Source organism: Macaca thibetana, chromosome 12 (genome assembly GCF_024542745.1).
Source record: "Macaca thibetana thibetana isolate TM-01 chromosome 12, ASM2454274v1, whole genome shotgun sequence".
NCBI lineage: Eukaryota > Metazoa > Chordata > Mammalia > Primates > Cercopithecidae > Macaca > Macaca thibetana.
This window is the reverse complement of record NC_065589.1, coordinates 71146073-71173663: the sequence shown is the minus strand read 5'-3', so window position 1 is coordinate 71173663 and position 27591 is coordinate 71146073. Positions and strand designations below refer to the sequence as shown.

Genomic DNA, 27591 nt, shown 5'->3' with positions numbered 1-27591 from the left:
ACAAAGTCTTGATTTTAGAGTTGTGTACTTAACCAAGTTGCTACACTACTTCTATGATAGTTTTCAGCTCAAATAAGCCTACATATAATACTACATATTTAAAAGACCACAAAGCAACTCTTTGTGAGAGAGAGGAACTAGGATTACTCTTCTGGCTTCTAGGAAAGTGATTCTAGAACTTTTTTTTAAAAAGTACTTTAAGTTCTAGGGTACGTGTGCAGAACGTGCAGGTTTGTTATATAGGTATACACGTGCCATGCTGGTTTGCTGTACCCATCAACCCATCATCTACATTAGATATTTCTCCTAATGCTATCCCTCCCCTAACGCCCCACCTCCAGACAGGCCCCAGTGTGTGATATTCCCCTCCCTGCATCCATGTATTCTCATTGTTCAGTTCCCACTTAGGAGTGAGAACATGCAGTGTTTGGTTTTCTGTTCTTGTATTAGTTTGCTGAGAATGATGGTTTCCAGCTTCATCCATGTCCCTGCAAAGGACATGAACTCATCCATCCATCCATTTATTTATTTATTTATTTATTTATTTATTTATTTATTTAGAGATGGAGTCTCACTCTGTCGCCCAGGCTGGAGTGCAGTGGCGCGATTTCAACTCACTGCAAGCTCCGCCTCCCGGGTTCATGCCATTCTCCTGCCTCAGCCTTCTGCGTAGACTGGGACTACAGGCGCCCACCACCTCGCACGGCTAATTTTTTTTGTATTTTTTAGTAGCAACGGGATTTCACCATGTTAGCCAGGATGGTCTCTATCTTCTGACCTTGTGATCTGCCCGCTTCAGTCTCCCAAAGTGCTGGGATTACAGGTGTGAGCAACCACACCCGGACGAACTCATCCTTTTTTACGGCTGCATAGTACTCCATGGTGTATATGTGCCACATTTTCTTTATCCAGTCTATCACTGATGGGCATTTGGGTTGGTTCCAAGTCTTTGCTATTGTGAACAGTGCCGCAGTAAACATACATGTGCATGTGTCTTTACAGTAGAATGATTTATAATCCTTTGAGTATATACCCAGTAATGGAATTGCTGCGTCAAGTGGTATTTCTGGTTCTAGATCCTTGAGGAATTGCCACACTGTCTTCCACAATGGTTGAACTAATTTACACTCCCACCAACAGTGTAAAAGCATTTCTATTTCTTCACATCCTCTCCAGCATCTGTTGTTTCCTGACTTTTTAATGATTGCCATTCTAACTGGTGCGAGATGGTATCTCATTGTGGTTTTGATTTGCATTTTCTCTAATGACCAGTGATGAGCTTTTTTTCATGTTTGCTGGCCGCATCAGTGTCTTCTTTTGAGAAGTGTCTGTTCATAACCTTTGCCCACTTTTTAATGGGGTTTGTTTGTTTCTTGTAAATTTGTTTAAGTTCTTTGTAGATTCTGGATATTAGCCCCTTGTCAGATGGATAGATTGCAAAAATTTTCTGCCATTCTGTAGGTTGTCTGTTCACTTTCATGATAGTTTCTTTTGCTGTGCAGAAGCTCTGTAGTTTAATTAGATCCCATTTTTCAATTTTGGCTTTTGTTGCCATTGCTTTTGGTATTTCAGTCATGAAGTCTTTGCCCGTGCCTCTGTCCAGAATGGTATTGCCTAGGTTTTCTTCTATGGTTTTTATGGTTTTAGGTCTTACGTTTAAGTCTTTAATCCATCTTGAGTTAATTTTTGTATAAGGTGTAAGGAAGGCATCCAGTTTCAGTTTTCTGCATATGGTTAGGCAGTTTTCCCAACACCGTTTATGAAATAGGGAATCCTTCCCCCATTGCTTGTTTCTGTCAGGTTCGTCAAAGATCAGATGATTGTAGATGTGTGGTATTATTTCTGAAGCCTCTGATCTGTTCCATTGATATATATATGTATCTGTTTCGGTACCAGTACCATGCCGTGTGGTTACTGTAGCCTTGTAGTATAGTTTGAAGTCAGGAGTGTGATGCCTCCAACTTTGTTCTTTTTGCTTAGGATTGTCTTGCCTATGCAGGCTCTTTTTTGGTTCCATATAAAATTTAAAGTAGTTTTTTCTAATTCTGTGAAGAAAGTCAATGGTAGCTTGATGGGGATAGCATTGAATCTGTAAATTACTTTGGGCAGTATGGCCATTTTCATGATATTGATTCTTCCTATCCATAAGCATGGAATGTTTTTCCATTTGTTTGTGTCTTCTCTTATTTCCTTGAGCAGTGGTTTGTAGTTCTCTTTGAAGAGGTCTTTCACATCCCTTGTAAGTTGTATTCCTAGGTATTTAATTCTCTTTGTAGCAATTGTGAATGGAAGTTCACTCATGATTTGGTTCTCTATTATTGGTGTATAGAAATGGTTGTGATTTTTGCACATTGATTTTGTATCCTGAGACTTTGCTGGAGTTGCTTATCAGCTTAAGGAGATTTTGGGCTGAGATGATGGGGTTTTCTAAATATATAATCATGTCATCTGCAAACAGGGACAATTTGACTTCTTCTTTACCTAACTGAATACCTTGATTTCTTTCTCTTGCCTGATTGCCCTAGCCAGAACTTCCAACACTATGTTGAATAGGAGTGGTGAGAGAGGGCATCCCTGTCTTTTGCTGGTTTTCAAAGAGAATGCTTCCAGTTTTTGCCCATTCAGTACGATATTGTCTGTGGGTTTGTCATAAATAGCTCTTACTCTTTTGAGATATACGTTCCATCAATACCTAGTTTATTGAGAGCTTTTAGCATGAAGGATGTTGAATTTTGTCAAAGGCCTTTTCTGCATCTGTTGAGATAATCATGTTTTTTTGGTCATGGGTTCTCTTTATGTGATGGATTACGTTTATTGATTTGCATGTGTTGAACCAGCCTTTCATCCCAGGGATGAAGCCAACTTGATCGTAGTGGATAAGCTTTTTGATGTGCTGCTGGATTCTGTTTGCCAGTATTTTATTGAGGATTTTTGCATTGATGTTCATCAGGGATATTGGCCTGCAATTTTCTTTTTTTTTGTTGTGTGTCTGCCAGGTTTGGTATCAGGATGACGCTGGCCTCATAATATGAGTTAGGGAGGATTCCTTCTTTTTTATTGTTTGGAACAGTTTCAGAAGGAATGGTATCAGCTCCTCTTTGTACCTCTGGTAGAATTTGGCTGTGAATCCGTCTGGTCCTGGACTTTTTTTGGTTGGTAGACTATTACTGCCTTCATTTCAGAACTTGTTATTGGTCTATTCAGGGATTCAGCTTCTTCATGGTATAGACTTGGGAGGGTGTATGTGTCCAGGAATTTAGTCATTTCTTCTAGATTTTCTAGTTTATTTGCATAGAGGTATTCATAGTATTCTCTGATGGCCGTTTGTATTTCTGTGGGATCAGTGGTGATAGCCCCTTTTCTTATTGCATCTATTTGATTCTTCTCTCTTTTCTTTATTAGTCTTGCTAGCAGTCTATCTATTTTGTTGATCTTTTCAAAAAACCAGCTCCTGGATTCCTTGATTTTTTTGAAGGGTTTTTTGTGTCTCTGTCTCCTTCAGTTCTGCTCTGATCTTAGTTATTTCTTGTCTTCTGCTAGCGTTTGAATTTGTTTGCTCGTTTCTCTAGTTCTTTTAATTTTGATGTTAGGGTGTCGACTTTAGATCTTTCCTGCTTTCTCTTGTGGGCATTTAGTGCTATAAATTTCCCTCTACACTGCTTTAAATGTGTCCCAGAGATTCTGGTACCTTGTGTCTGTTCTCATTGGTTTCAAATAACTTATTTCTGCCTTCATTTCGTTATGTACCCAGTAGTCATTCAGGAGCAGGTTGTTCAGTTTCCATGTAGTTGTGAATTTCTTAATCCTGATTTCTAATTTGATTGCACGGTGGTCTGATAAACTGTTACGATTTCCATTCTTGTGCATTTGCTGAGGAGTGTTTTACTTCCAGTGATGTGGTCAGTTTTAGAATAAGTGTGATATACTGAGAAGAATGTATATTCTGTTAATTTGGGGTGTTCTGTAGACGTCTATTAGGTCTGCTTGGTCCAGAGCTGAGTTCAGGTCCTGAATATCCTTGTTAATTTTCTGTCTCGTTGATCTGTCTGATATTGACAGTGGGGTGTTAAAGTCTCCCACTATTATTGTGTGGGAGTCTAAGTCACTTTGTAGGTCTCTAAGGACTTGCTTTATGAATCTGGGTGCTCCTGTATTGGATGCATATATATTTAGAATAGTTAGCTCTTCTTGTTGCATTGATCCCTTTACCATTATGTAATACCCATCTTTGTCTCTTTTGATCTTTGTTGGTTTAAAGTCTGTTTTATCAGATACTAGGATTGCACCCCTGCTTTTTTTTGCTTTCCATTTGCTTGGTAAATATTTCTGCATCCCTTTATTTTGAGCCTGTGTCTTTGCACTTGAGATGGGTCTCCTGAATACAGCACACTGATGGGTCTTGACTCTTTATCCAATTTGCCAGTCTGTGTCTTTTTTTTTTTTTTTTTTTCCAGACAGAGTCTCCACTCTGTCGCCCAGGATGGAGTCTAGTGGCACGATCTCGGCTCACCACAACGTCCGCCTCCCAGGTTCAAGTGATTTTCCCACTTCAGCCTCCTGAGTAGCTGGGATTACAGGCCTGCACCATCACGCCTGGCTAATTATTGTATTTCTAGTAGAGACAGGGTTTCACCATGTTGGTCAGGCTGGTCTCAAACTCCTGACCTCATGATCCACCTGCTTTGGCCTCCCAAAGTGCTGGGATTATAGGCGTGAGCCACCGTGCCTGGCCAGTCTGTGTCTTTTAATTGGGGCATTTAGCCTATTTACTTTTAATATTGTGTGTGAATTTGATCCTGTCATTATGATGCTAGCTGGTTATTTTGCCCGTTAGTTGATGTGGTTTCTTCATAGTGTCAATGGTCTTTACAATTTGGCATGTTTTTGCGGTGGCTGGTACCAGTTTTTCCTTTCTATGTTCAGTGCTTCCTTCAGGAGCTCTTGTAAGGCAGGCCTGGTGGTAAAAAAATCTCTCAGCATTTGCTTGTCTGTAAAGGATTTTATTTCTCCTTCACTTATGAAGCTTAGTTTGGCTGGATATGAAATTCTGGGTTGAAAATTCTTTTCTTTAAGAATGTTGAATATTGGCCCCCTCTCTCTTCTGGCTTGTAGGGTTTCTACAGAGAGATCCGCTGTTAGTCTGATGGGCTTCCCTTCATGGGTAACCTGAACTTTCCCTCTGGCTGCCCTTAACATTTTTTCCTTCATTTCAACCTTGGTGAATCTGACGAGTATGTGTCTTGGGGTTGCTCTTCTTGAGGAGTATCTTTGTGGTGGTCTCTGTATTTCCTGAATTAAAATGTTGGCCTGTCTTGCCAGGTTGGGGAAGTTCTCCTGGATAATATCCTGAAGAGTGTTTTCCAACTTGGTTCCATTCTCCTTGTCACTTTCAGGTACATCAATCAAACATAGATTTGATCTTTTCACATAGTCCCATATGTCTTGGAGGCTTTGTTCATTCCTTTTCATTCTTTTTTCACTAATCTTGTCTGCTCGCTTTATTTCATTAAGTTGATCTTCAATCGCTGACATCCTTTGCTGACATCCTTTCTTGCGCTTGATCGATTTGGCCATTGATACTTGCATATGCTTCACAAAGTTCTCATGCTGTGTTTTTCAGCTCCATCATGTTATTTATGTTCTTCTTTAAACTGGTTATTCCAGTTACCAATTCGTCTGACCTTTTTTCAAGGTTCTTAGCTTCTTTGCATTGGGTTAGAACATGCTTCTTTAGCTTGGAGGAGTTTGTTATTACCCACCTTCTGAAGCCTACTTCTGTCAATTTGTCAAACTCATTCTGCATCCAGTTTTGTTCCCTTGCTGGCGAGGAGTTGTGATCCTTTGGAGGAGAAGAGACATTCTGGTTTTTGGAATTTTCACTCTTTTTGCGCTGGTTTCTCCCCATCTTCGTGGATTTATCTACCTTTGGTCTTTGATGTTGGTGACCTCGGATGGGGTCTCTGAGTGGACGTCCTTTTTGTTGATGTTGATGCTATTCCTTTTTGTTTGCTAGTTTTCCTTCTAACAGGCCCCTCTGCTGCAAGTCTGCTAGAGTTTCCTGGAGGTCCACCCCAGACCCTGTTTGCCTAGGTATCACCCAGGCTTCAGGACAGCAAAGATTGCTGCCTGTTCTTTCCTCTGGAAGCTTCGTCCCAGGGGGCAGCCGCCAGATGCCAGCCAGAGCTCTCCCATATGAGGTGTCTGTCAGCTCCTACTGGGAGGTGTCTCCCAATCAAGAGACACTGGAGTCAGGGACTCACTTGAGGAGGCAGTGCTCAGATGCTGTGCTGTGAGATCCACTGTGAGATCCACTGCTGTGAGATGCTCTTTTCAGAGCCATCAGGCAGGGACGTTTAAGTCTGCTGAAGCTGTGCTCACAGCTGTCCCTTCACCTAGGGGAAGGTGACATCTGTCCCAGGGAGATAGTGGTTTTATCTCTAAGTCCCTGACTGGGGATGCTGCCTTTTTTTGTTTTTTTGTTTTTGTTTTTCAGAGATGCCCTTCCCAGAGAGGAGGAAGAGAGAGAGGCAGTCTGGCCACAGCAGCCTTGCTGAGCTGCAGTATGCTCTGCCCAGTTCGATCTGCTAGTTGGCTTTGTTTACACTGTGAGGGTAAAACTGTCCAGTCAAGCCTCAGCAATGGTGGACGCCTCTCCCCTCACCAAGCTCGAGCATCCTAGGTCGAGCTCAGACTGCTGTGCTGGCAGCAAGAATTTCAAGCCAGTGAATCTTAGCTGGCTGGGCACTGTGGGGTTGGGACCCACTGAGCCAGACCACTTTGGCTCCCTGGCTTCAGCACCCTTTCCAGGGGAGTGAATGGTTCTGTCTCACTGGCATTCCAGGAACCACTGGGGTATGAAAAAAAAAAAAAAACTGCGGCTAGCTTGGTGTCTGCCCAAACAGCCACCCAGTTTTGTGCTTGAAACCCAGGGCCTTGGTGGTATAGGCACCGGAAGGAATCTCCTGGTCTGCAGGTTGTGAAGACCATGGAAAAAGCGCAGTATCTGGGCCCGGAGTGCACTGTTCCTCACAGTACAGTCCCTAATGGCTTTCCTTGGCTAGGAGAGGGAGTTCCCAAACACCTTGCACTTCCTGGGTAAGGCAACGCCCCACCCTGCTTCAGCTCGCCCTCTGTGGGCTGCACCCACTATCCAACCAGTCCCATTGAGATGAACCAGGTACCTCAGTTGGAAATGCAGAAATCACCTGCCTTCTGCGTCGGTCATTCTGGGAGCTTCAGACTGGAGCTGTTCCTATTTGGCCATCTTGCCAGCAGTCGATTCTAGAACTTTTTACTCCTCGTTAGCTCAAACTACTGGAAGAAACTAGTTAGATACGGAATATGTTTCCACTGGCTGAAAAAAATGGTAGTAGCTATAAGTGGCTTACCTGCAACTCAGCAGGACTACTTTATGACATCACTGTTTGCAGGTATGCTGCCTGAACCCACTTAGGAATCACTCTTTCTCCTTCCTAGGCCCTCCCCTAAAATTTGCAGGCCCTGAAGCAATAGGTAGGTCAAGATATTTCAGTGTTATAAATCAAGCTTAAAAGCTACTAAATTATATGCACAACATGCAGGTCCACCTTGGATTTTCGTACTTCTCAGAATTCCATTCCCAAAGATGACAGCCAGCGGGGACCCAGCCTGCAGCACATTGCCCTCCTTCTTTCCACCTGCTCCTTCAATATTCTGAAGGGCTTCACAGGAACACTTGTGTATTCTTCAGCCTACATGCCTAAGTTTTTCCACAGCCTTGCACATAGCTGACCCTTGGCCACCTTTTCGACCAGGGTAAGTTTGGGCAAAAGATAGGCCTTGTGAAAGCCCTGGAAGTTGAGCAGTTTAGGCAGGAAAATCAGGGTTTCAGGTACCTTGAACGTGGTCTAGAAGAGAATGAAGTGAGTTCCCAGTAGGCATAACCCATTGGCCCTGCAGACTTTTTGCCCCCTGGGAAACACAACTACAGGAGGGCCTCTAAAACAAGGCACCCAAGGGCAGTGCTGGACCTGTCTTTTCTCCTAAAGTCAACTGAGTCACTTTTTAAAAGATAATTCTGTTGTCCCTAATGGTATTTTTTCAATGCAAATAAAATTGTTTATCACTGAATACTATTTCATGACTCCTAAGAGTATTCACTACTAGAAATCGGTGTTTAGTATTAACAGATTCATCACAAAATGTGTGTTAGGAAGCAGGGAAAAGAGCTGATATTTTAATAAAACCTTGTAAATATGTTCTGCGAATTACTAGTTGCACAGCACATTTTGTAACTATAGGATCATCCCAGGAGTCACTTCATCAAGAGAAAGAAAAGAGTTTTCTGTTTGCTTTAAGTGCTATTAGTGAGATTGGATCAAGATGGCAAACAGAAGTATCTGCTCTCCCTCTAAACTCTAAATTCCATAAAGTGCTATAATAAAACAGAAGAAAAATAAGAAATCTGCTATAGCACTGAAAGATGAGAGGGCTAGCAATGGAATAGAAATTTGGAAGAATGCCATAAACATCAAAAACTGGTAGGATCAGAGTTATAAGCAAACAAAATGATAGGGAATCATAATTGAAAACAGGCAAGACTACTATAAAAGGAGGCATGGGTTGGAACCCAGAGTCAACAGATGCAAAGAGCAGGAGGGTTCCCTGGAGTACCGGACAGGGTGATTCATTAGGGAGCTCATTCAGAATAGCTACGCAAGTCCCATTTCCCAACCACAGACTGAGTGGTGGACAAAAGGAGTGTCTCTGGCCAGCCTATAACATAACTGAGTGATGCCACTGGAGCTGGGAAAGCAGGGCAATACCCCCAGACACTTGCTGACGCGCAAGAGGAGAACAGAAGCCCATACACTAGTTGCCCCTTATCCATGGTTTGGCTCTCCACAGTTTGTTACCCATGGTCAACACAGTCCTAATATATTACATGGAAAGTTCCAGAAATAATTCATGAGTTTTAAGTTGCAGGTCATTCTAAGTAGTGGTATGAAATCTTGTACCATCTGCTCTGTCCTTCCCAGGATGTAATCATCCCTTTGTCCAGTGTATCCACACTGTCTACACTGCCTACCTGTTAGTCACTTAGTAGCTGTCCTCGTTATCAGATCAACTGTCACAGTATCTCAGTGTTTGCATTCAAGCAACCCCTATTTAACTTAATAATGACCTCAAAATGCCAGTAGTGATGCTGGCAATTCAGATGTGCCCAAAAAACTGTAAATTGCTTCCTTTAAGTGAAAATGTAAAAGTTCTTGACAATTTTTTTAATTGTATGCTGAGGTTGCTAAGATCTAAAGTATGGCTTAGGTCTAAGGTATGAACAAATCTTCCATCCGTGAAATTGTGAAGAAGGAAAGATAAATTCATGCTAGTTTTGCTGTGCACCTTAAACTGTGGAAGTTACCCCACAGTGCAGGTAAGCACTTAGTTAAGGTGTAAAGAGCATTAAACTTGTGGATGGCAGACGTGAATGGAAAGGGTTCCAACTGACAGCAACTGGGTTTGGTACTATTCATGGTTTCAGGTATCCACTGGGGGTCTTGGAGTATATTTCCTGCAGATAAGGGGGACTACTGTACCCAGAGCCAAAATACTGACATATCCTCAACACAGCACAGCCCACCAGTCTCATCACAGGCTATGATAAACAGATATGACATCCATAAAAAGAGGCTCTCAGATACAAAAATGAGCAACTAAATAACTTAAAATTACAACTATGAATCACTAAAATATTTGAAGAAAGCCAGTAATATGGAAGGCCCCGAACAAATCTTTTTAAAAAGTCCAAATAACAGCATATTAAAGAAGACATCAAATAAGTGTATTTAACATCCCAAGAGTATACAGGATGATACAGCCAAAAAATAAGTATAGGTTATTATAGAAGAACCAATCCAATCTTGGATATTACAATTATGGTTGTTAAAGTTGTTTTAAAAGCTAAATAGTAGAGGGTTACAGCTGGAGTAAAACTATCAGTAGAATAATCACAAGGTGTCTCTCAGATTCAACCAAAAAGTAGTAACAAAGAAAGTATCAAGGAAAGCTCAACGATACAGGGATGTGTCCCAAAACTCCAGTATCTAAATAGGAGATAAAAGATGGGACACAGGCCGGGCGCGGTGGCTCAAGCCTGTAATCCCAGGACTTTGGGAGGCCGAGACGGGCGGATCACAAGGTCAGGAGATCGAGACCATCCTGGCTAACCCGGTGAAACCCCGTCTCTACTAAAAAAATACAAAAAACTAGCCGGGCGAGGTGTCGGGCGCCTGTAGTCCCAGCTACTCCGGAGGCTGAGGCAGGAGAATGGCGTGAACCCGGGAGGCGGAGCTTGCAGTGAGCTGAGATCCGGCCACTGCACTCCAGCCTGGGCGACAGAGCGAGACTCCATCTCAAAAAAAAAAAAAAAAAAAAAAAAAAAAAAAAAAAAAAAAGATGGGACATAGAAGAATATAGACTAGAATAGCTTTCTTTGGTTTGAAAAGGCACAAGTCTTAGGACTATAAAGGAATTTATCCCTTTTAAATATGAATCATTGACCAAAAGTGTCAGAATATCTCAACAGGAGTGATTGTAGGTATATTTTTACCATAGTGCACTAAAATGTACATTTTTAAATGCAAGGCTTGCCGAAAAGAAAATTTTCAAATTCCCTTCTAAATAACTCAGGGTAAAAGTAAATAAAAAATAATTTAGTAATTAATACAGAATTAGGGCTCTGTGGAGAAATGACTAATGTCGGGTCTTGGCAAGAAATAAAAGCAAGAGTTTGGAGCATCTTGTCATACCAGAAAGCTAGGAAGCTATCAAAGATGACTGAGGGCCAAACACAGCTCATGTCTAATCCCAGTGCTTTGAGAGGCCAAGGCAGGAGGACTGCCTGAGCTCAGGAGTTTGAAACCAACCTGAGCAATATATTAGGTTGGCACAAAAGTAACTGTGGAAACTGCAACCTAATAGCAAGACCCCTGTCTGTACAAAAAATCGAAAAAAAACCCATAAAAACCCAGCAGGTGCAGTAGCATGCATCCGTAGTCCTAGCTACTCAGGATACCGAGGTAGGAGGATCACTTGAGCCAAGGAGTTTGAAATCAGCCTAAGCAACATACCAAGACCCCATCTCTTAAAAAAAAAAAAAAAATCCTGAGGTAGTATCAGTAGGACTCAGAATTTAATTGCAAGAGGCTCCCACTGGCTGAAAATGTGACAAGTTGAGTACTTAAAAAAAAAAAAAAATTACATGGTGGCTCACACCTGTAATCTGAGTACTTTGGGAGGCTGAGATGGGCAGATCACCTGAGGTCAGGAATTGGAGACCAGCCTGGCCAACATGGTGAAACCCTGTCTCTACTAAAAATACAAAAATTAGTCTGGCGTGGTGGTAGGTGCCTGTAATCCCAGCTACTTGGGAGGCTGAGGAACGAGAATCGCTTGAACCTGGGAAGTCGGGGCTGCAGCGAGCTGAGCTCATGCCACTGCACTACAGCCTGGGTGACGGAGCAAGACTCTGTCTCAAAAAAGAAAAAAATCCCAAAGGTTTTCAAGTATGTTTAATTCTTTGACACTTTTCAAAGAAACTCTCATTGATCATCTCTGGAAGATGCTGGGGAAATATTTTGAAAATAGAAAAAATCAAGCATTTATCCTGTTTTTCCCCTCTGTGTAACCAAATAATTGTTACGTTTCTCTTTGTAAAAGTATCTCAGCTAATATATAAGATATAATAGAATACCACCATTTTGCAATTCCTGATGAAATAATGGTTGAAGGTAATAATCAAGGCCTGCTAGTATTACCAAAAGAGACATTATGTGCCTTCTTTTGGATGTACCCGTAACACAGCCACAAAGTATTCCTTTTTTTTTTTTTTTTTTTTTTTTTTTTTTGAGACGGAGTCTCGCTCTGTCGCCCATGCTGGAGTACAGTGGCATAATCTCAGTTCACTGCAAGCTCTGCCTCCCAGGTTCATACCATTCTCCTGCCTCAGCCTCCCAAGTAGCTGAGACTACAGGTGCCCGCCATCACTCCCGGCTAATTTTTTGTATTTTTAGTAGAGACGGGGTTTCACCGTGTTAGCCAGGATGGTCTTGATCTCCCGACCTCTTTATCTGCCCGCCTCAGCCTCCCAAAGTGCTGGGATTATAGGCGTGAGCCACTGCGCCTGGCCTCCACAAAGTATTCTTACCAAAAAAAAAAAAATCTTCAATGTTGTCAAGCCTCTAGAATATAACTACCAATTTATACAAAATTCAGGGAAATAGAAACAGCTAAACACCACCACAAGGATGCAACCACCAAAACTGAGAATGTAGGAAACTACGGGACAAACAGGCTGAAGTCTTATGTGCAAGTAAAAAAGAGGAGGAGAGGGAAACCAAAAGCTAAAAAGAGATTTAAGAGTGATACCAATCTATGGACTTCACTTGGATACTGATTTGAACTGTGTGTGTGTGTGTGTGTGTGTGAGAGAGAGAGAGAGAGAGAGAGAAGGCAGAAGGAAAAAGAGACTGAGACACAGTTGGGGAAATGGTGGTGTTAGATTTAAGAGAGATAACAACTATATTCCATGTATGGACTGGACTTGGATACTGATTCAAACTGTGTGTGTGTCTGTGTGTCTGTGTGTCTCTGTGTGCATGCACACGTGAGAGAGAGACAGAGAGAAGGAAAGAGACTGACACAGCTGGGGAAATTGTGGTGTTACGTATTTTTTTCAAAAGTCCTTAACACTTAGAGGTATATAAGGAAATATTTCTGGATGATCTGATATCTGGGGTTTGTTTCAGAATAATTCAGTAAGGGTGGAAGAGACATGGATGAAGTATAATTGAAACAGGATTAGCTATGAGTTGATAATTTTTGAAGCTGGGTGATGAGTAAAAATTGTAAATATTACAGTATTCTGTTTACTTTGTATACGTTTGAATTTTTCCAAAAGTTAAGTCAATACAGCATATACCTTTGTTAATAAATTTGAAAGCCTTGACAATATAGAAGAAAAACTAAGGAACATATAAATTGGTGAAGTTGATCTAAGAAGTAAAAACTTAATTAGACCAGAAAACCAAAAAGAAGTTGAAAAGGTTACCAAAGATTACTCCCTTGAAATACATAAGCTTTTTTTTCAGCCAGGGTCTCATTCTGTCATCCAGGCTGGAATACAGTGTCATAATTTCAACTCACTGCAACCTCCTATCTCTAGGGCTCAAATGATTCTCCCACTCAGCCTCAGTAGCTGGGACCACAGGTGCATGCCACCTCTCCTGGTTAATGTTTGTGCTTTTTTGTAGAGACAGGATTTCACCATGTTGCCCAGGCTGGTCTTGAACTGGTGAGCTCAAGTGATCTGCTTGCCTCGGCCTCCCAAAGTGCTGAGAATACAGGCACGAGCGACCACACCTGGCTGAAAGACATAAGCTTTAAAGGCACAATTTCTAGAGCTTTAGTAACAGCTATTCCAGAAACTAGAAAACGATGGAAAATGCAGTGAACACCAAACCAGACATGGATGGTACAAAGTCAAAACAAAAGAATAAGCCAATCTCAGGAATGAACAAAAATGCAAAAATTGAATATAACACTATTTAAAAAGATTAAGATATCACAACCAAGTAGAGTTAATCCTAGAAATTTTTTAATGTTTCACTATGAGACAGTGTATTAATATTGCTAATCACATGTAAAAATTAAAGAGAAAAATCTCAGTGGAGGCAAAAAAGTATATGATAAAATTTAATACCTATTCTTGATTTTAAAAGAAAAAAGAAACACCAAAATAAATTAGGAATAGTGAAAACTCTTAAGTCAATAAAGGGTATCTATTGGCCCAGCATGGTGGCTCACACCTATAATCCCAGCACTTTGGGAGGCCGAGGCGGGCAGATCACCTGAGGTCGGGAGTTCGAGACCAGCCTGACCAACATGGAGAAACTCCATCTCTACTAAAAGTACAAAATTACCCGGGCGTGATGGTGCATGCCTGTAATCCCAGCTACTCAGGAGGCTGAGGCAGGAGAATCGCTTGAACCTGGGAGGCAGAGGTTGCAGTGAGCCAAGATCATGTCACTGCACTCCAGCCTGGGCAACAAGAGCAAAACTCTGTCTCAAAAAAAAAAAAAAAAAAAAAAAAAAAAAATTCGTATCTATCAGTAACCTATAGCAAACATCACACTTAAGGGTGAGATGTTAGAATCATTCTCACTAATGCTAGAGAAATGCAAGGATGCTTAGTATCACGCTCCTTCTGTTTAACATGGTGGTAGAAGTCCAAGCATCTGCATTAAGAAAATAAAATGTAAATATTGAAAAGACACAAAACCACCTTTGCAGATAAAATTTTTAACCACAAGAGGACAAGATAATCAGTCAACTGAAAAATATTGCAAGAGTTCATTAAGATGACTGAGTATAAGATTAGCATATCCAAATTGCCTATTACATTAGTTAGAAAATGTAATGGGCAATAACTCTGTTCATAATAGGAATGAAAATATTTAAACCTAAGCATACTACAATAAAAGGAGTTTGTAAAACCTACTTAATACTTAAGAATATAAAATTTTGCTGAAGGATATTTAGAAATCTGAAAAATGGACAGACCTGAGATGGAAAGATTCCATATTATAAAATCAGTATACATCCTAAAGCAAATTATAACTTTCCAAGGAAAATTCCAACAGAATTTTTAACTAGAACTTGAAAAAATGTTGACTGTGTAACTCATGCAAGAGAAATGATGGAAAAATAAGCAACACAATTTTGAAAATGAACACTGAAGGTGAACTTGCTCTCCTAAATGCTACTTTATATTGCAACTGGCCTTCCCTCCATATTTGTAGGTTCTATATCCATGGATTCAACTAACCAACTTGAAAATATTGGGAAAAAAACTATTAAAAATAACAATACCCAATAAAAATAATGCAAATAAAAATCCAACACAGCTATTTACATAGTATTTACATTGTATTAGGTACAAGTAATCTAGAGATGATTTAAAGTACATGGGAGTATGAGCATAGGTTATATGGAAATACTACACCATTTTATTTGGGGGAATTGAGCATCCTTGAATTTTGGTATTTGTGAGGGATCCTGGAAATCAAGAGTAGATACACTAATTTCAAACAGAGAATACTCCAGAGCAAGGAAAGTTACCAGGAATAAAAAGGGGCATTATATAATGATAAAGGGGTCAATACTCCAGGAAGACAAAACAGTTCTTACGTATGCTCCCAACAAGACAGCATCAAAATATGTGAGGCAAAAACTGATTGAACTTCAGGGAGTTCACTATTATGGTTACAGGCTTCAACACCCCTCTATCAGAAAAGGACAGATCCAGCAGGCAGAAGATCAATCAGTAAGGACATAGTTGAACTCAGCAACACCATCAATCAACTGGATGTGATGGATGTCTATTGACTACTACTTAAAACAACAGCAGAATACATATTCTTATCAAGCTTACATGAAACATTCACAACTACCACATTCTGGGCCATAAAAACACACTTTAAAACATTTAAAAGAATAAACATATAATGTCTGTTCTCAGGCTTCAAAGGAATTAAAATAGAAATCAATAACAAAGATAGCTGGATACCTTAAAATACTTGGAGATTAATAACTTCTAAATAACACATGGGTCAAAGAATAAATCTCAAGAGAAAATTTAAAATATTTTGAAATATATGAAAATGAGGGCGGGCACAGTGGTTCACACCTGTAATCCCAGCACTTTGGGAGGCTGAGGCAGGTGGACCACTTGAGGTCAGGAGTTTGAGACCAGCCTGGCCAACATGGTGAAACTCCATCTCCACTAAAAATAAAAAAATGAGATGGGCTTGGTGGCACATGCCTGTATTCCCAGCTACTTGAGAGATTGAGGTGGGAGAATCACTTGAACCCAAGAAGTGGAGGTTGCAGTGAGCCAAGATCATGCCACTGCACTCCAGCCTGGGTGACAGAGCAAGACTCTATCTCAGGAAAACAAACAAACAAAAAAGACAGTGAGCAAACGGAATAAAAAGAGATCAACATTTAGGCATGTAATATTCAAAAAGAGGAATTTTTGAAAGCAACAAAAGAAAGATGACTTACCATATATAAGGGAACAACAATATGATCAACAGTTGATTTCTCATCAGAAACCATGAATGCCATAAGGCAGGAAGATAACATATTCAAAGCTGAAAGGAAAAAGAAACTGTCAGCTAAGAATTCTATGTCCAGCAAAATTAGTCTTCAAAAATGAAGCTAAAATAATGACATCATTAAACAAATGACTGACAGTATTTGTTGCTAGACAACCTACCTTGCAAGAAATTATTAAAGGAAGTCCTATTGTCTGAAAAGAAATAGCAGTAGTGTTTTAGACCATTTTATGCTGCCATAACAGAATGACACAGATTGGGTAATTTATAATGAACAGATATTTGGCTCACAGTTCTGGAGGCAGGGAAGTTCAAAAGCATGCATGGTGCTGGCATCTGGCAAGGACCTTCATGCTCCATCATCCCTTGGTGGAGGGAAAGACAGGGTGAGAGCAAGAGGGGCCAAACCCACTTTTATAACAAACCCACTCTTGTGATAACCAACCAACTACTGAGATAAATATGTTAATCCATTCATGAGGGCAGAGCCCTCATGACCTAATCACCTCTTAAAGGTCCCACCTTTTAACATTGTTGCATTTGGGATTAAATTTTCAACACATGAACCTTGTTGGATACATTCAAACCATAGCAGATGGTAACTCGAATTCACATGAATGAAAAACACCTATAAAGGCAGTACATAGGTAAATGTAAGACTACATTTTTTTTTTATCTTAATTGATTTAAAATACAACGGCAAGGAACAGTAATTATAAAACTTTACTGTGGGGTTATAACATATACAAATGTAATATATATGACAATAGCAAAAGGAGGAAAAGAAATGGAGCTATATTAGAGCTATGTTTTTATATTTTACTGGAACTTACTGGCATATATTTTCCAGAATTAATATTAATCAGTACATTGTGATAAATTAAGATATATATTTTAACCCCTAGATAAATCACTAAGAAAATAACTCCAAAAATAGTTAAAACAAAAAACTTACAATGGAACACTATAAAATATATATTTTTAACACAAAAGAAAGTAAAGGAGAAAGAAAGAAACAAGGAAAAAAAGAGACATAGAAAATAAAACCTGATTATCAAAACCAGTGAGTTCAGCAAGGTTGTAAGATACAAGATCAACATCTAAAAATCAGCTGTTTCTCTATATAACAATGAACAATCTGAAAATGAAGAACATTGCATTAATAAAAACATCATAAATAAAATATTTAAGGACTGGGCGCAGTGGCTCACATCTGTAATCCCAGCACTTTGGGAGGCCAAGGCGGGCAGATCACAAGGTCAGGAGTTCAAGATCAGCCTCACCAACATGGTGAAATCCCGTCTCTACTAAAGATACAAAAATTAGCTGGGTGTGGTAGTGTGTGTCTGTAATCCCAGCTACTCAGGAAGGCAAGGCAGGAGAATCGCTTGAACCTGGGAGGCAGAGGTTGCAGTGAGCTGAGATCACGCCACTGCACTCCAGCCTGGATGACACAGCGAGACTCTGTCTCAAAAAAATAAATAAAATATTTAGGGATAAATTTAACAAAGAGGTATTAGACCTGTACACTGAAAAATATAAACATGGGTGAAATTTTAAAGATCTAATTAGAGATCCCAAGTGTGTGGATTGGAAAACTCAAGATTGTTAAGATGGCAGTTCTTCCCAAATTGATCTATAAATTCAGCAAAATCCCTATCAAAAAAAGAACAGCTGACTTTTTTGAAGAAATTGACAAGCTAATCCTAAAGTTTATATGGAAATACAAAAGATCCAACATAAGCAAAACAGTTTTGAAAAAGAACAAAATTAGAGGATTTACACTTCCCTATTTCAAAACTTAATGTGAAGCTACAATAATCAAAATTGTGGTACTGTCTTAAGTATAGTGATATAGATGAATGGAACAGAAATGAGGGTCTAGAAATAAACTCTTACAGGCATTGTCAATTTATTGATTAAAGAACACCAAGGCAATTCACTGAGGAAAGGATTGTCTTTTCAAGAATGGTGCTGAGGTTGGACATAGTGGCTCACACCTGTAATCCCAGCACTTTGGGAGGCCAAGGAAGGAGGATTGCTTGAGGCCAGGAATTTGAGACCAGCCAGGGCAACATAGTGAGACCTCATCTCCACAAAAAGTAAAAATAAAAAAAAAATTAGTAATTGGACAATTGGATATTCACATACAGAGTATGAATTTAAATCCTTACTTCATACCATATACAAAAATTAACTCAAAATAGATCATAGATCTAAATGTAAGAACTAAAATATTAAACTTCTCAAGGAAAACAGAAAACCTTCATGACCTTAGTTTAACCAGTTTTTAGATGACACCAAAAGCATGAAATTGAACTTAATAAAAATGTTAAGCTTTTGTGCTTCAACAGACGCCAGTAAGAAAACAGATTGGGAGAAAATATTTGCAAATCTGATATAGGACTCACATCCAGAACGTATAAAGAACTACTACAACTCAATAATAAAAAGACAAACCTCAATTAAAAAATAGATAAAAGATTTGAAGAAACATAGATACCTATAAGCACATGAAAAAACACTCAACATTAGTTATTAGGGAAAAGCAATTAAAACCACAATGTAGTATCACTTCACATCCACTGAATAGCTATAAGAAGATAGTCAATAATTAAGTATTGGTAAGGATGTGGAGAAACTGTAACACTCATCCATTACTGGTGGGAGTATAAAGTGATACATTTTACATTTAGAGCATGATATCAATCCACTAAAATTTTATTGTGGTGATGGTTACGTAGCTCTGTAAATACCCCTTCAGTAAAGCTGTCAGAAAGAAAACCGTACTGCTAGACTAACTTCCAGTTTATTTTACTGGAACAAGTCAGACGACACCAGGAGGAAGCAATCAGATAAACAATGTGAGACATTCTGTAAGACAACTGGCTTCCAATGGTTATGAAAAAACCGAGTTATATTCCTACATACCAGAAATGACATTTCCAAAAAAGATATTTATAACGGTATCCAAATGTATGATGTACCTAGGAATATATGTAACAAAAGATTTACAAGACCATCTTGGCGATTAATAAAATTTTATTAAGACATTAAAAGGACTTAGTGATATATCATGTTCATGGATTGAAAGGCCCACTGTGATATAAATTCTCCCAAAATAGCTTATAGATTCATTGCAACTCCAGTCAAATTTTCAATGTGTTTGGCATTTTTTAGTGAAACGTGATAAACTATTTCTAAAATATATAAAGAAGAGCAGAGAACCAAGAAGAGCCACAAGCTATTGATGAATAACAAGGACGTGAAAGGACTTTGATATATCAAAAAAATTTTTTGAAGATGATGGAGTAATGAAGAGGGTGTACATTAGCAGAGGGAAAAAAAAACAATAAAGAGCTCATAAAAGATCTTTGCATATATGGACAATATACAACAGAAAAGGCACTTCAAAGCAATAGGACAAGGAATTTTTTTTTTTTTTTCAATAAACAGTGCTGGCACAACAGACTAGCCTTAAAGCAGCAAAAAAATTACCTCATACTATATGTTGAAGATTGTTCCAAGTGGGATGACACTAAAATGTGAGAGGCAAAACTACAAAGCATGTAACAAGAGAATATTAACTATATTTTTAACGTAATGATTTTAAAAAGTGAGCTAACCATAAAGGAAAACTATTGATATATTTGAAGATATTAAAATTAAAATGTTAATATATTTTATAAACACTGTGAAAAGACAAGCACAAAGTGGGAAAAGATTCTGCAACACAACTCTTAAAGGAGTAGTATCCAGAATATATAAAGAATCACCTGCAAATTAATGAGAAAAATGGTCAAACTTTAACATACTTCATTCACCAAAGATGAAATCCAAATGGCCAAAAAATATATGAAATGTGCTCAGCCTCATGAACACCTTTCATATTTTTTCCATATAAGGAAAATGGTCATTTAAACGACAATGTGATACCATTATACATCTACCAGATTGGGGTGGCTGGGGGAAAGCCAGTACACCCTGGGAAGAATGTAAATCAGTACAAGAATCTTTGGGAAACAGTTGGCATGATCTAGGTTCCACTCTTATGTATATGTCCTTTTAAAGATGCAAACTCCAGAAGACATGTTCAAAATATCCATAGAAGCACTGTTTGAAATATCCCCAAAGTGGAAAAAATCCAGATTGTCCATCAAGAGTAAAATGAAAAAAGTATATGTAATACATTGATACAATGGAATAAACACACTATAGCTACATTCAGTGATAAGGATGAATCTCATAATGCTTAGCGAAAGAAACCAGTCTCAAAAGTGTACATATGATTCACATAAATTCCAAAAACAGAAACTAAATATGGTCTTTAGAGACATATACATGAATGGTAAAACTGTGAAGAAAAGCAAAGCGAAAAGTAGGGATGATGTTAAAGTGGACGGCAGGTTGTGTTAGGGAGGGACATATAGGGAGCTTCTGAGATGTTGGAGATGTTCTATTTCTTTACTCGGTAGTCATATGGTATGCACATTATGTTAAAAATATATATGTGTGTACATATCTGTTGTATACATGCATACATGTTTCACGTACTTTGTCTATATTCCACAATAAGAAAATATACAAATGACCAGTAAATATGAAAAGACATTCAATCTCACTAGTAATTAGAAAAATAAAATAACCATGATCAGCTCTCATGATTTGCTGAAAAAGTAAAAGACTGATAATATCCCTCTTTGCTGAGGTTGCAGAGAAATAGGCATTCTCATATGCTGTCAACAGGAAAGTAAATTAATAATTCCTTTTTGAAGACCGATGTGGCAATATGTATAAAAACGTAAAGCTTGTCTTAAAAGTCTTCAATTCCAAGTATCTATCCTAATGAAATTCACATGCACTCAAGATATGTGTACGAAGATGTCTGCCATTCACTACAGCATTGTTTGCCGTAGTGAAAAAAATGAATAAATATCAAAAGGGGAGATTTATGAAAAGTATTATAACCCATAAAATGAAATACTATGCAGTCATTAAAAATAAAACTTTATAAACTGACATGGAAAGATATCCAAAACACAAGCAAGACACAGAATAACACACACACAGCATAATCCTGTTAAAATATAAATATGTACATATATTTATATAGAGTTATGAAAAACAGACTACAGATTCATGCTGTAACCTATTAGCAGTGATTACCTCTGGGCCAGGAAGTGGTGGAGGTAGAAGGAGGGTAAGCGGGACACTTTCCCATCTTACTCTAGATACATACATAGGATTCTTTTATAATCACATATCCATGGACTACTCATATATTCCTAACAAGTGGTAGTAGCAAAACAACTGTATTATTATTTGTTCCATTCCTATGAGATCAATCTAACACATTTGAAAATAACTTGCTTTCAAAGCTAATTCTTTTGTTCCTGGAGGGCCTTCAAACAGCCTACAGTTGTGGTCACAGGGCTGTCAGCCATCAATCAAGGAGCCCTGTGCAGGATACTAAGTAACTTGGTCTGTCTCCAGGCTCGCCTCTTGAAAATATTTGCATACATTCTCATATTCCAGCTTACTGGCAGTAGCAATGTCTTCCAAGAGCACTTTGGTAAGGTAAATAAATTCTGATGATGCACATCAAATCACATCCATATCAAAGTATAGATGTGGCTGTCAAGATGTATGTTTAGATCCAAATTAGTAATGACGCCTTTGGTGAGTGACTTTTAGAACAGTTTGCATTTGGATTCCAAAGTAAGAACGTAGACCCCACTAAATCACCATATAGAGCCTTTCTTCTCTTTCTTCTTCCCTCCCTTCACTCTGCGCTAGCCCTTTCTAAAACTAATTTTTCTATTTTCTATAAAGGTGGAAGAAAGGGCGAACCTGATCATGAGATTTTTGGAAACAGTAGTCAATCAGAACAAAAAGCATTATCAGTATATTTACAAAGAAAAATCAAACTACATGTACACATTTTGGTGTGCATTTTATTTTTGACTGGAATCATATCCATATGAAGGAAAACTGTGGAAGTATCCTTTACTCTTTTGAAAGCTTGGCCTTTGCCTTGCTGTGTCAAAGGAAAGCAAAACTAAGCCAGTAATGATGGAGATATCCCTGTTTCTATATGCACAGACAGGAGAGGAGCTGCCTAGGAAATGCTTTTTGATTGATGAACAGAGGAGGGTCTACACACACATTAAAATACAAATGGAAACATATCAGCACACACAAGTCATTAGCCTGGTCCTCTGGCATCCACTGGCATGCATCTTTCCAAAGTACCACTTATTCAATGGTATCAGCAATATGTCTCATTATGCCTTTTATCAGCAAATACCTTTTTATTCCAGAATGGAAAACAAACTAGGAATTAAATACATCCAATATTGATGCTTTATTTCCATAAGTCACCAATAAGAGAATGAATTTAATTTTAATACATTTATTTTTGTGTGATTCTTAATAAAACACTTTCAAAACATTCTGTACATTTCAAGCCACTCAGAACCGCATTACATTTCTACAAATGTGATTTGTTGGGATGAGGTGCCAAGATGTCTCTGTACAAAGATGTACAATATGTACAATCACTGTAAGTGCAAGCTGTGCAAAGCAGAGTCTAGAACACTAATTCATGCCAAGGCTTACGAAAACATTTCAACACATAAGACTAAAGCTTGAAACAGCATTGTGGTTTTCTCCCTGGGCAAATGATTATTTTATAAACACGTATATGTATATGTCATATAGAAAGAATAGTTTGACTCCTCAGCTCGGTCAGCACCATGCAGCTGACTGGACACATTACAGGGCTGCTCTCCTAGGCCTCTTTCTTCAAGGTGCCATTTTGCCACACTCAACAGTTGTCTCATCACTGAGTGGCTGCCACTGCTGCCTTTGGCTGAACCACAGCAACACTAGGAGACTTAAATTTGGGGAGATAAAGGCCAAATTTGTTTTCGATGCCTGCAAACGTGGCTGTGGCGAGTCTGTATCCACCGATGTGATCAGGGTTGGCAGGAGGAAGGTCTGCAATGCGTGACTTAGGTGTTGGTTCTGAACCAGCGGGTTTGCTGTTGACAGAAAAAAAGCCAACGGTTAGCATGCTGAAGGTGGATGAGGGCAGCTTACCGCTGGACATTTTCGGTCTGACCCATGTGCCACAAAGAAGAGTGTTTGTCTCAACTATTTCCATGGCACCTGTGCTGCATGACTAGAAACAACAGTCATGATTTATGGCTGCTTTGACAGCAACTTATCTACATATCTGATTTACAAGAGAAATGGCCTTATTTCCAATGCTTGTATACATATATAAACAGATCCATAGGAAAAAAGTCAGAAGAAAAGAAATTCAAATATGAAGATTCTCTGGGAAGTAGGATTATGGATGATTTTTTTCTTTTTTCTTTTTGTAAAGATGGGGTCTTGCTATGTTGCCAAAGCTGGTTTCGAACTTCTGGTCTAAGCGATCCTTCTGCCTTGGCCTCCCAGAGCACTGGGAGGTGTGAGCCACCACACCCAGGCTGGTTTTTTTCTTTTATGCTTTATGGTTTTCCAAATTTTCTGCACTTATCATATATGAAAGTAATTTTTAAAGTATATATTTTTCTTTTGACATAACTTTAGAAGTTAACTTTTTACGTAGTAGACTCATAAAGATTATCAATTAAATTATTTAAAGAGAAATAGGCAGGGCACGGTGGCTCACGCCTATAATCTCAGCACTTTGGGAGGCCAAGGCAGGTGGATCACGAGGTCAGGAGATAGAAGCTATCCTGGCTAACACGGTGAAACTGTGTCTACTAAAAATATAAAAAAAAAAATCAGCTGGGCGCAGTGGCATGTGCCTATCTATAGTCCCAGCTACTCGGGAGGCTGAGGCAGGAGAATCACTTGAACCTGGGAGGTGGAGGGTGCAGTGAGCCGAGATCGCACCACTGCACTCCAGCCTGGGCGACAGAGCGAGACTCTGTCAGGAAAAAAAAAAAGAGAGAGAGAGAGAGAGAAATAAATAGCTTTAGTTCTTTTACAGAAGTTGAAAGCGTGGAAAAGCCTGAAGCTTCACATTTCTACAATGCAACTGTAAGACTACTGTTCTCACTTTTTTTGTATAGGTCCCTCCACTGGATCCAACAGCTGATTCCATATATGGCCTTTGGGCACAGAGGAGTTCACAGGCTTCTGATGTGAGGACTCAGGAATGGTACTTGGTCTTCTGCTAAAAAGCTAATAATTGCTTGCTTTGGGTACAACTTCCCCACCCAGAAAATTCAACTAATAATTCCTCTTCTCAGTGCAAGCTTCAAATGATAAACTTTTAGAAGCCCAATTTCTGGCCTACAGCTCACTAGTGATTATATCCATGGGCAAAATCTCTCTTCAAGCCTATTGGTTTTTCCAGTAAATTAGCTTCAAGAACATCTACACCTAACTAATAATAAATTGTGGTGAATAATGAAGTATCAGAGATGCAAAAAGGCTTGGGACTTTGAAAGAAAATGCACAAAAGTGTTACTGGTATACATTTACATTACTTCTGTGAAAGTGCCATATAATAAAATCCACATAATGAGAACACCATGAAGTTCAGTATTTGCTTACGTGAAAAAAGACAATTATTTACACAGCATTTTAATCTGCTGCCTCCTGGCTAGGCACGGTAGCTCATGCCTATAATCCCAGCACTTTGGGAGGCCAAGGCTGGTGGAGTTCGAAACCAGCCTGGACAACACCGCAAGATCCCATCTCTATAAAAAAGTACAAAAATTAGCTGGGTGTGGTGGCACGCCTCTGTGATCCCAGCTACTCGGGAGGCTGAGGTGGGAGGATCACTTGAGCCCGGGAGGTTGAGGCTACAGTGAGCCAAGATCATGCCATTGCACTCCAGCCTGGGCAACAGAGGATATCCTGTCTTTTAAAAAAAATTTGCTGCTTCCCTAAAATCCCCCAATAGCTTATTAAAGGTTCTGTCTTATCAGTTTTCTAAGAGTTGCAACAATGCCTTTGTAGACAGAGCAAACATTTGTTTTGGTTTTAGTGATTTCTTTGTAAAGGAGTTGAGCAGCTGACTTACAGGCCTCCAAAATCAATGTAAAACCACCGCTGGAGAAGTTCATAAGTGACCAAGGTAACACCAAACTGGGGAGAGGATCGAAACACTCGAGCTGAAAAACAGAAGCAGGGGCAGGGGAGACTTAAAGCCAGAACAAATGTGGTAAAGACAGCCACTGAGTCACAGGGGAGGATGCTAGAGCCAGCCAGCTATTCTGTATGGCTCCAGCCCCTGCCTACCTGCAGTCCCTTTCCAAAATGCTGAGGGCCCTTCTTCCCGGAGAATCTTCCTGAAACAGTCGATGACACCACTGTATGTCGTCTGGCCAGCACGGGCAGCCACCTGCAGTCTTGTCTTGATGACATCAGCAGGGGTCACCAGAGATGCAGCTGGGACACCTTTCAGAAGAAAACTACATTTATCTAGAGTACCTTATAAAAGATAGGAATACTACTAACATCTACTATAGAGTCTGCAACTTCAATCACTTGAGCGGAACTCAAAACTCTTTAAATAGATGTCTGGCCACTAATGGGAAAAGGACATAGAAGCCTATTAGCTGTTTCAATGTGATCAGTGGAAAATTATTTTTTTTTCCGAATTAAAAAAAAATCACTCTACATTGCACGATCCCAAATAACTGTGAAACGAAAAAAAAAGTAGCAATATTAATAAGGCAATTCCCGTGTTCTCTTTCAGTTTCAATTATTTTACCTCCTTTTTTTCTTAAATAAGATACAAGTATTTTTCATGTATAAAAAAAGGATAATGTCATTTTAGTGAGTCACTAAATGTATCTGACACCAAACTACTGTTTTTCCTGATTCTTGTCAACTGTAGTGTGGGAGGTGAGTATCAATACTCATAATCACTCGCTTGTTTGAAGGGCTACCTGAGAGTTAACTGTGACTCCTTTCAGACATGCTTACATGACAAAAGTCATTACAACTGGAGCGAGAGGTGGCCAGACAGCCAGTTAAGAAACAATAGGGGAGCTGGTCAGGGAAAGGCCCCTGTGCCCAAGCTCCCTGGGGTCATGTTGAGATTGATCAGCATCAGGACACAGAAGACGGATTTCACAACCACACCTTTTACTTATAAAATAAAACGGAGAGCAAAGGAGCAACATAATCTTCCCCAGGGGAAAGAAATTCAATTTGGCCTGAATATCATTGTATCCTCACTAGGCAGATGGAGCTGGCAGCCTTGTAGGGGGTTCTGCTAGAGAAGAATGCAAATACCTCCCCTTGGCATGGCCTTGCACCCTATTCAGATGAAACTAGGTAAACTGCCTGCCTTTGGAGGCAGACTTTTGAATGTTCTCAGTTCCTGCTAGCAAATCTTGACTGGTAAAAATTAGAAAAAATAATTTCATTCTGAAAACTGACATCAAATGTCTATGGGGAAAAAGTTGCTGCTGACAGTTCCATGGAAATATTTAGTTGGTTCAGTCAACCACTGGCAAATGCCTGTCCACAATTAGACTCTTCTTCCCTGGCTGTTTTTCGTTGTTGATTGGGAAGCACAAGGAAAAGCCTGGAAGGCAAATGTTGCCCCCATTTAAAAGTAGGAGACTGGGCCAAGTGTGGTGGTTCACACTTGTAATCCCAGCACTTTGGAAGGCCAAGATGGGTGGATCACCTGAGGTCAGGAGTTTGAAACCTCACATGTACAGCCTGACTCTTTTTTTTTTTTTTTTTTGAGACGCAGTCTCACTCTGTCGCCCAGGCTGGAGTGCAGTGGCACGATCTTGGCTCACTGCAAGCTCTGCCTCCCAGGTTCACGCCATTCTCCTGCCTCGCCTCCCGAGTAGCTGGGACTACAGGCACCTGCCACCACACCCGGCTAATGTTTTGCATTTTTAGTAGAGATGGGGCTTCACTGTGTTAGCCAGGATGGTCTCAATCTCCTGACCTCGTGATCTGCCCACCTCGGCCTCCCAAAGTGCAGGGATTATAGGCATGAGCCACCGCGCCTGGCCTCAGTCTGACTCTTGAGTTAGGAAGGAGCTGACTTGGAAAAGGAGAGAACCAGATGTCCTTGGCTGCACCAACACTCCGAAAAGACAAAGGAAGGAAGGGGTGCATGTTTGCTCTCTATACAACCAGTAATGAACCATTACAGAGCTCAGTGTGGCTCTGACCAGCTGTGCTGGCCAACATGGTGAAACCCTGTCTTTATCTAAAATACAAAAATTAGCCAGGCATGGTGGTACATGCCTGTAGTCCCAACTACTTGGGAGGCTGACGCAGGAGAATCGCTTGAACCCGGGAGGCAGAGGTTGCAGTGAGCCAAAATTGTACCACTGCACTCCAGCCTGAGTGACAGAGCAAGACTCCATCTCACCAAAAAAAAAAAAAAAAAAAAAAAAAAAAAAGGTGGGAGACTGGTAAGTACCAGAAAGGGGCTGCT

At 39.7% G+C, this 27591-nt stretch overlaps 1 protein-coding gene across 2 annotated transcripts in view; it reads right to left on the bottom strand.

The window, feature by feature from the left end:
- Positions 1-22091: 22091 nt before the first annotated feature.
- The window catches only part of SLC25A12 (solute carrier family 25 member 12), a 671031-nt gene continuing 665531 nt past the window's right edge, over positions 22092-27591 (bottom strand). For both annotated transcript variants that reach the window (XM_050751344.1, XM_050751345.1), the window contains 3 exons: positions 25419-25577; positions 25201-25291; positions 22092-23197 (listed from right to left, as the gene is read on the bottom strand). In XM_050751344.1, the coding sequence (XP_050607301.1) occupies positions 22996-23197; positions 25201-25291; positions 25419-25577 (452 nt within the window). In that variant the 3' untranslated portion in view covers positions 22092-22995. The remainder of the gene's footprint in view (positions 23198-25200; positions 25292-25418; positions 25578-27591) is intronic.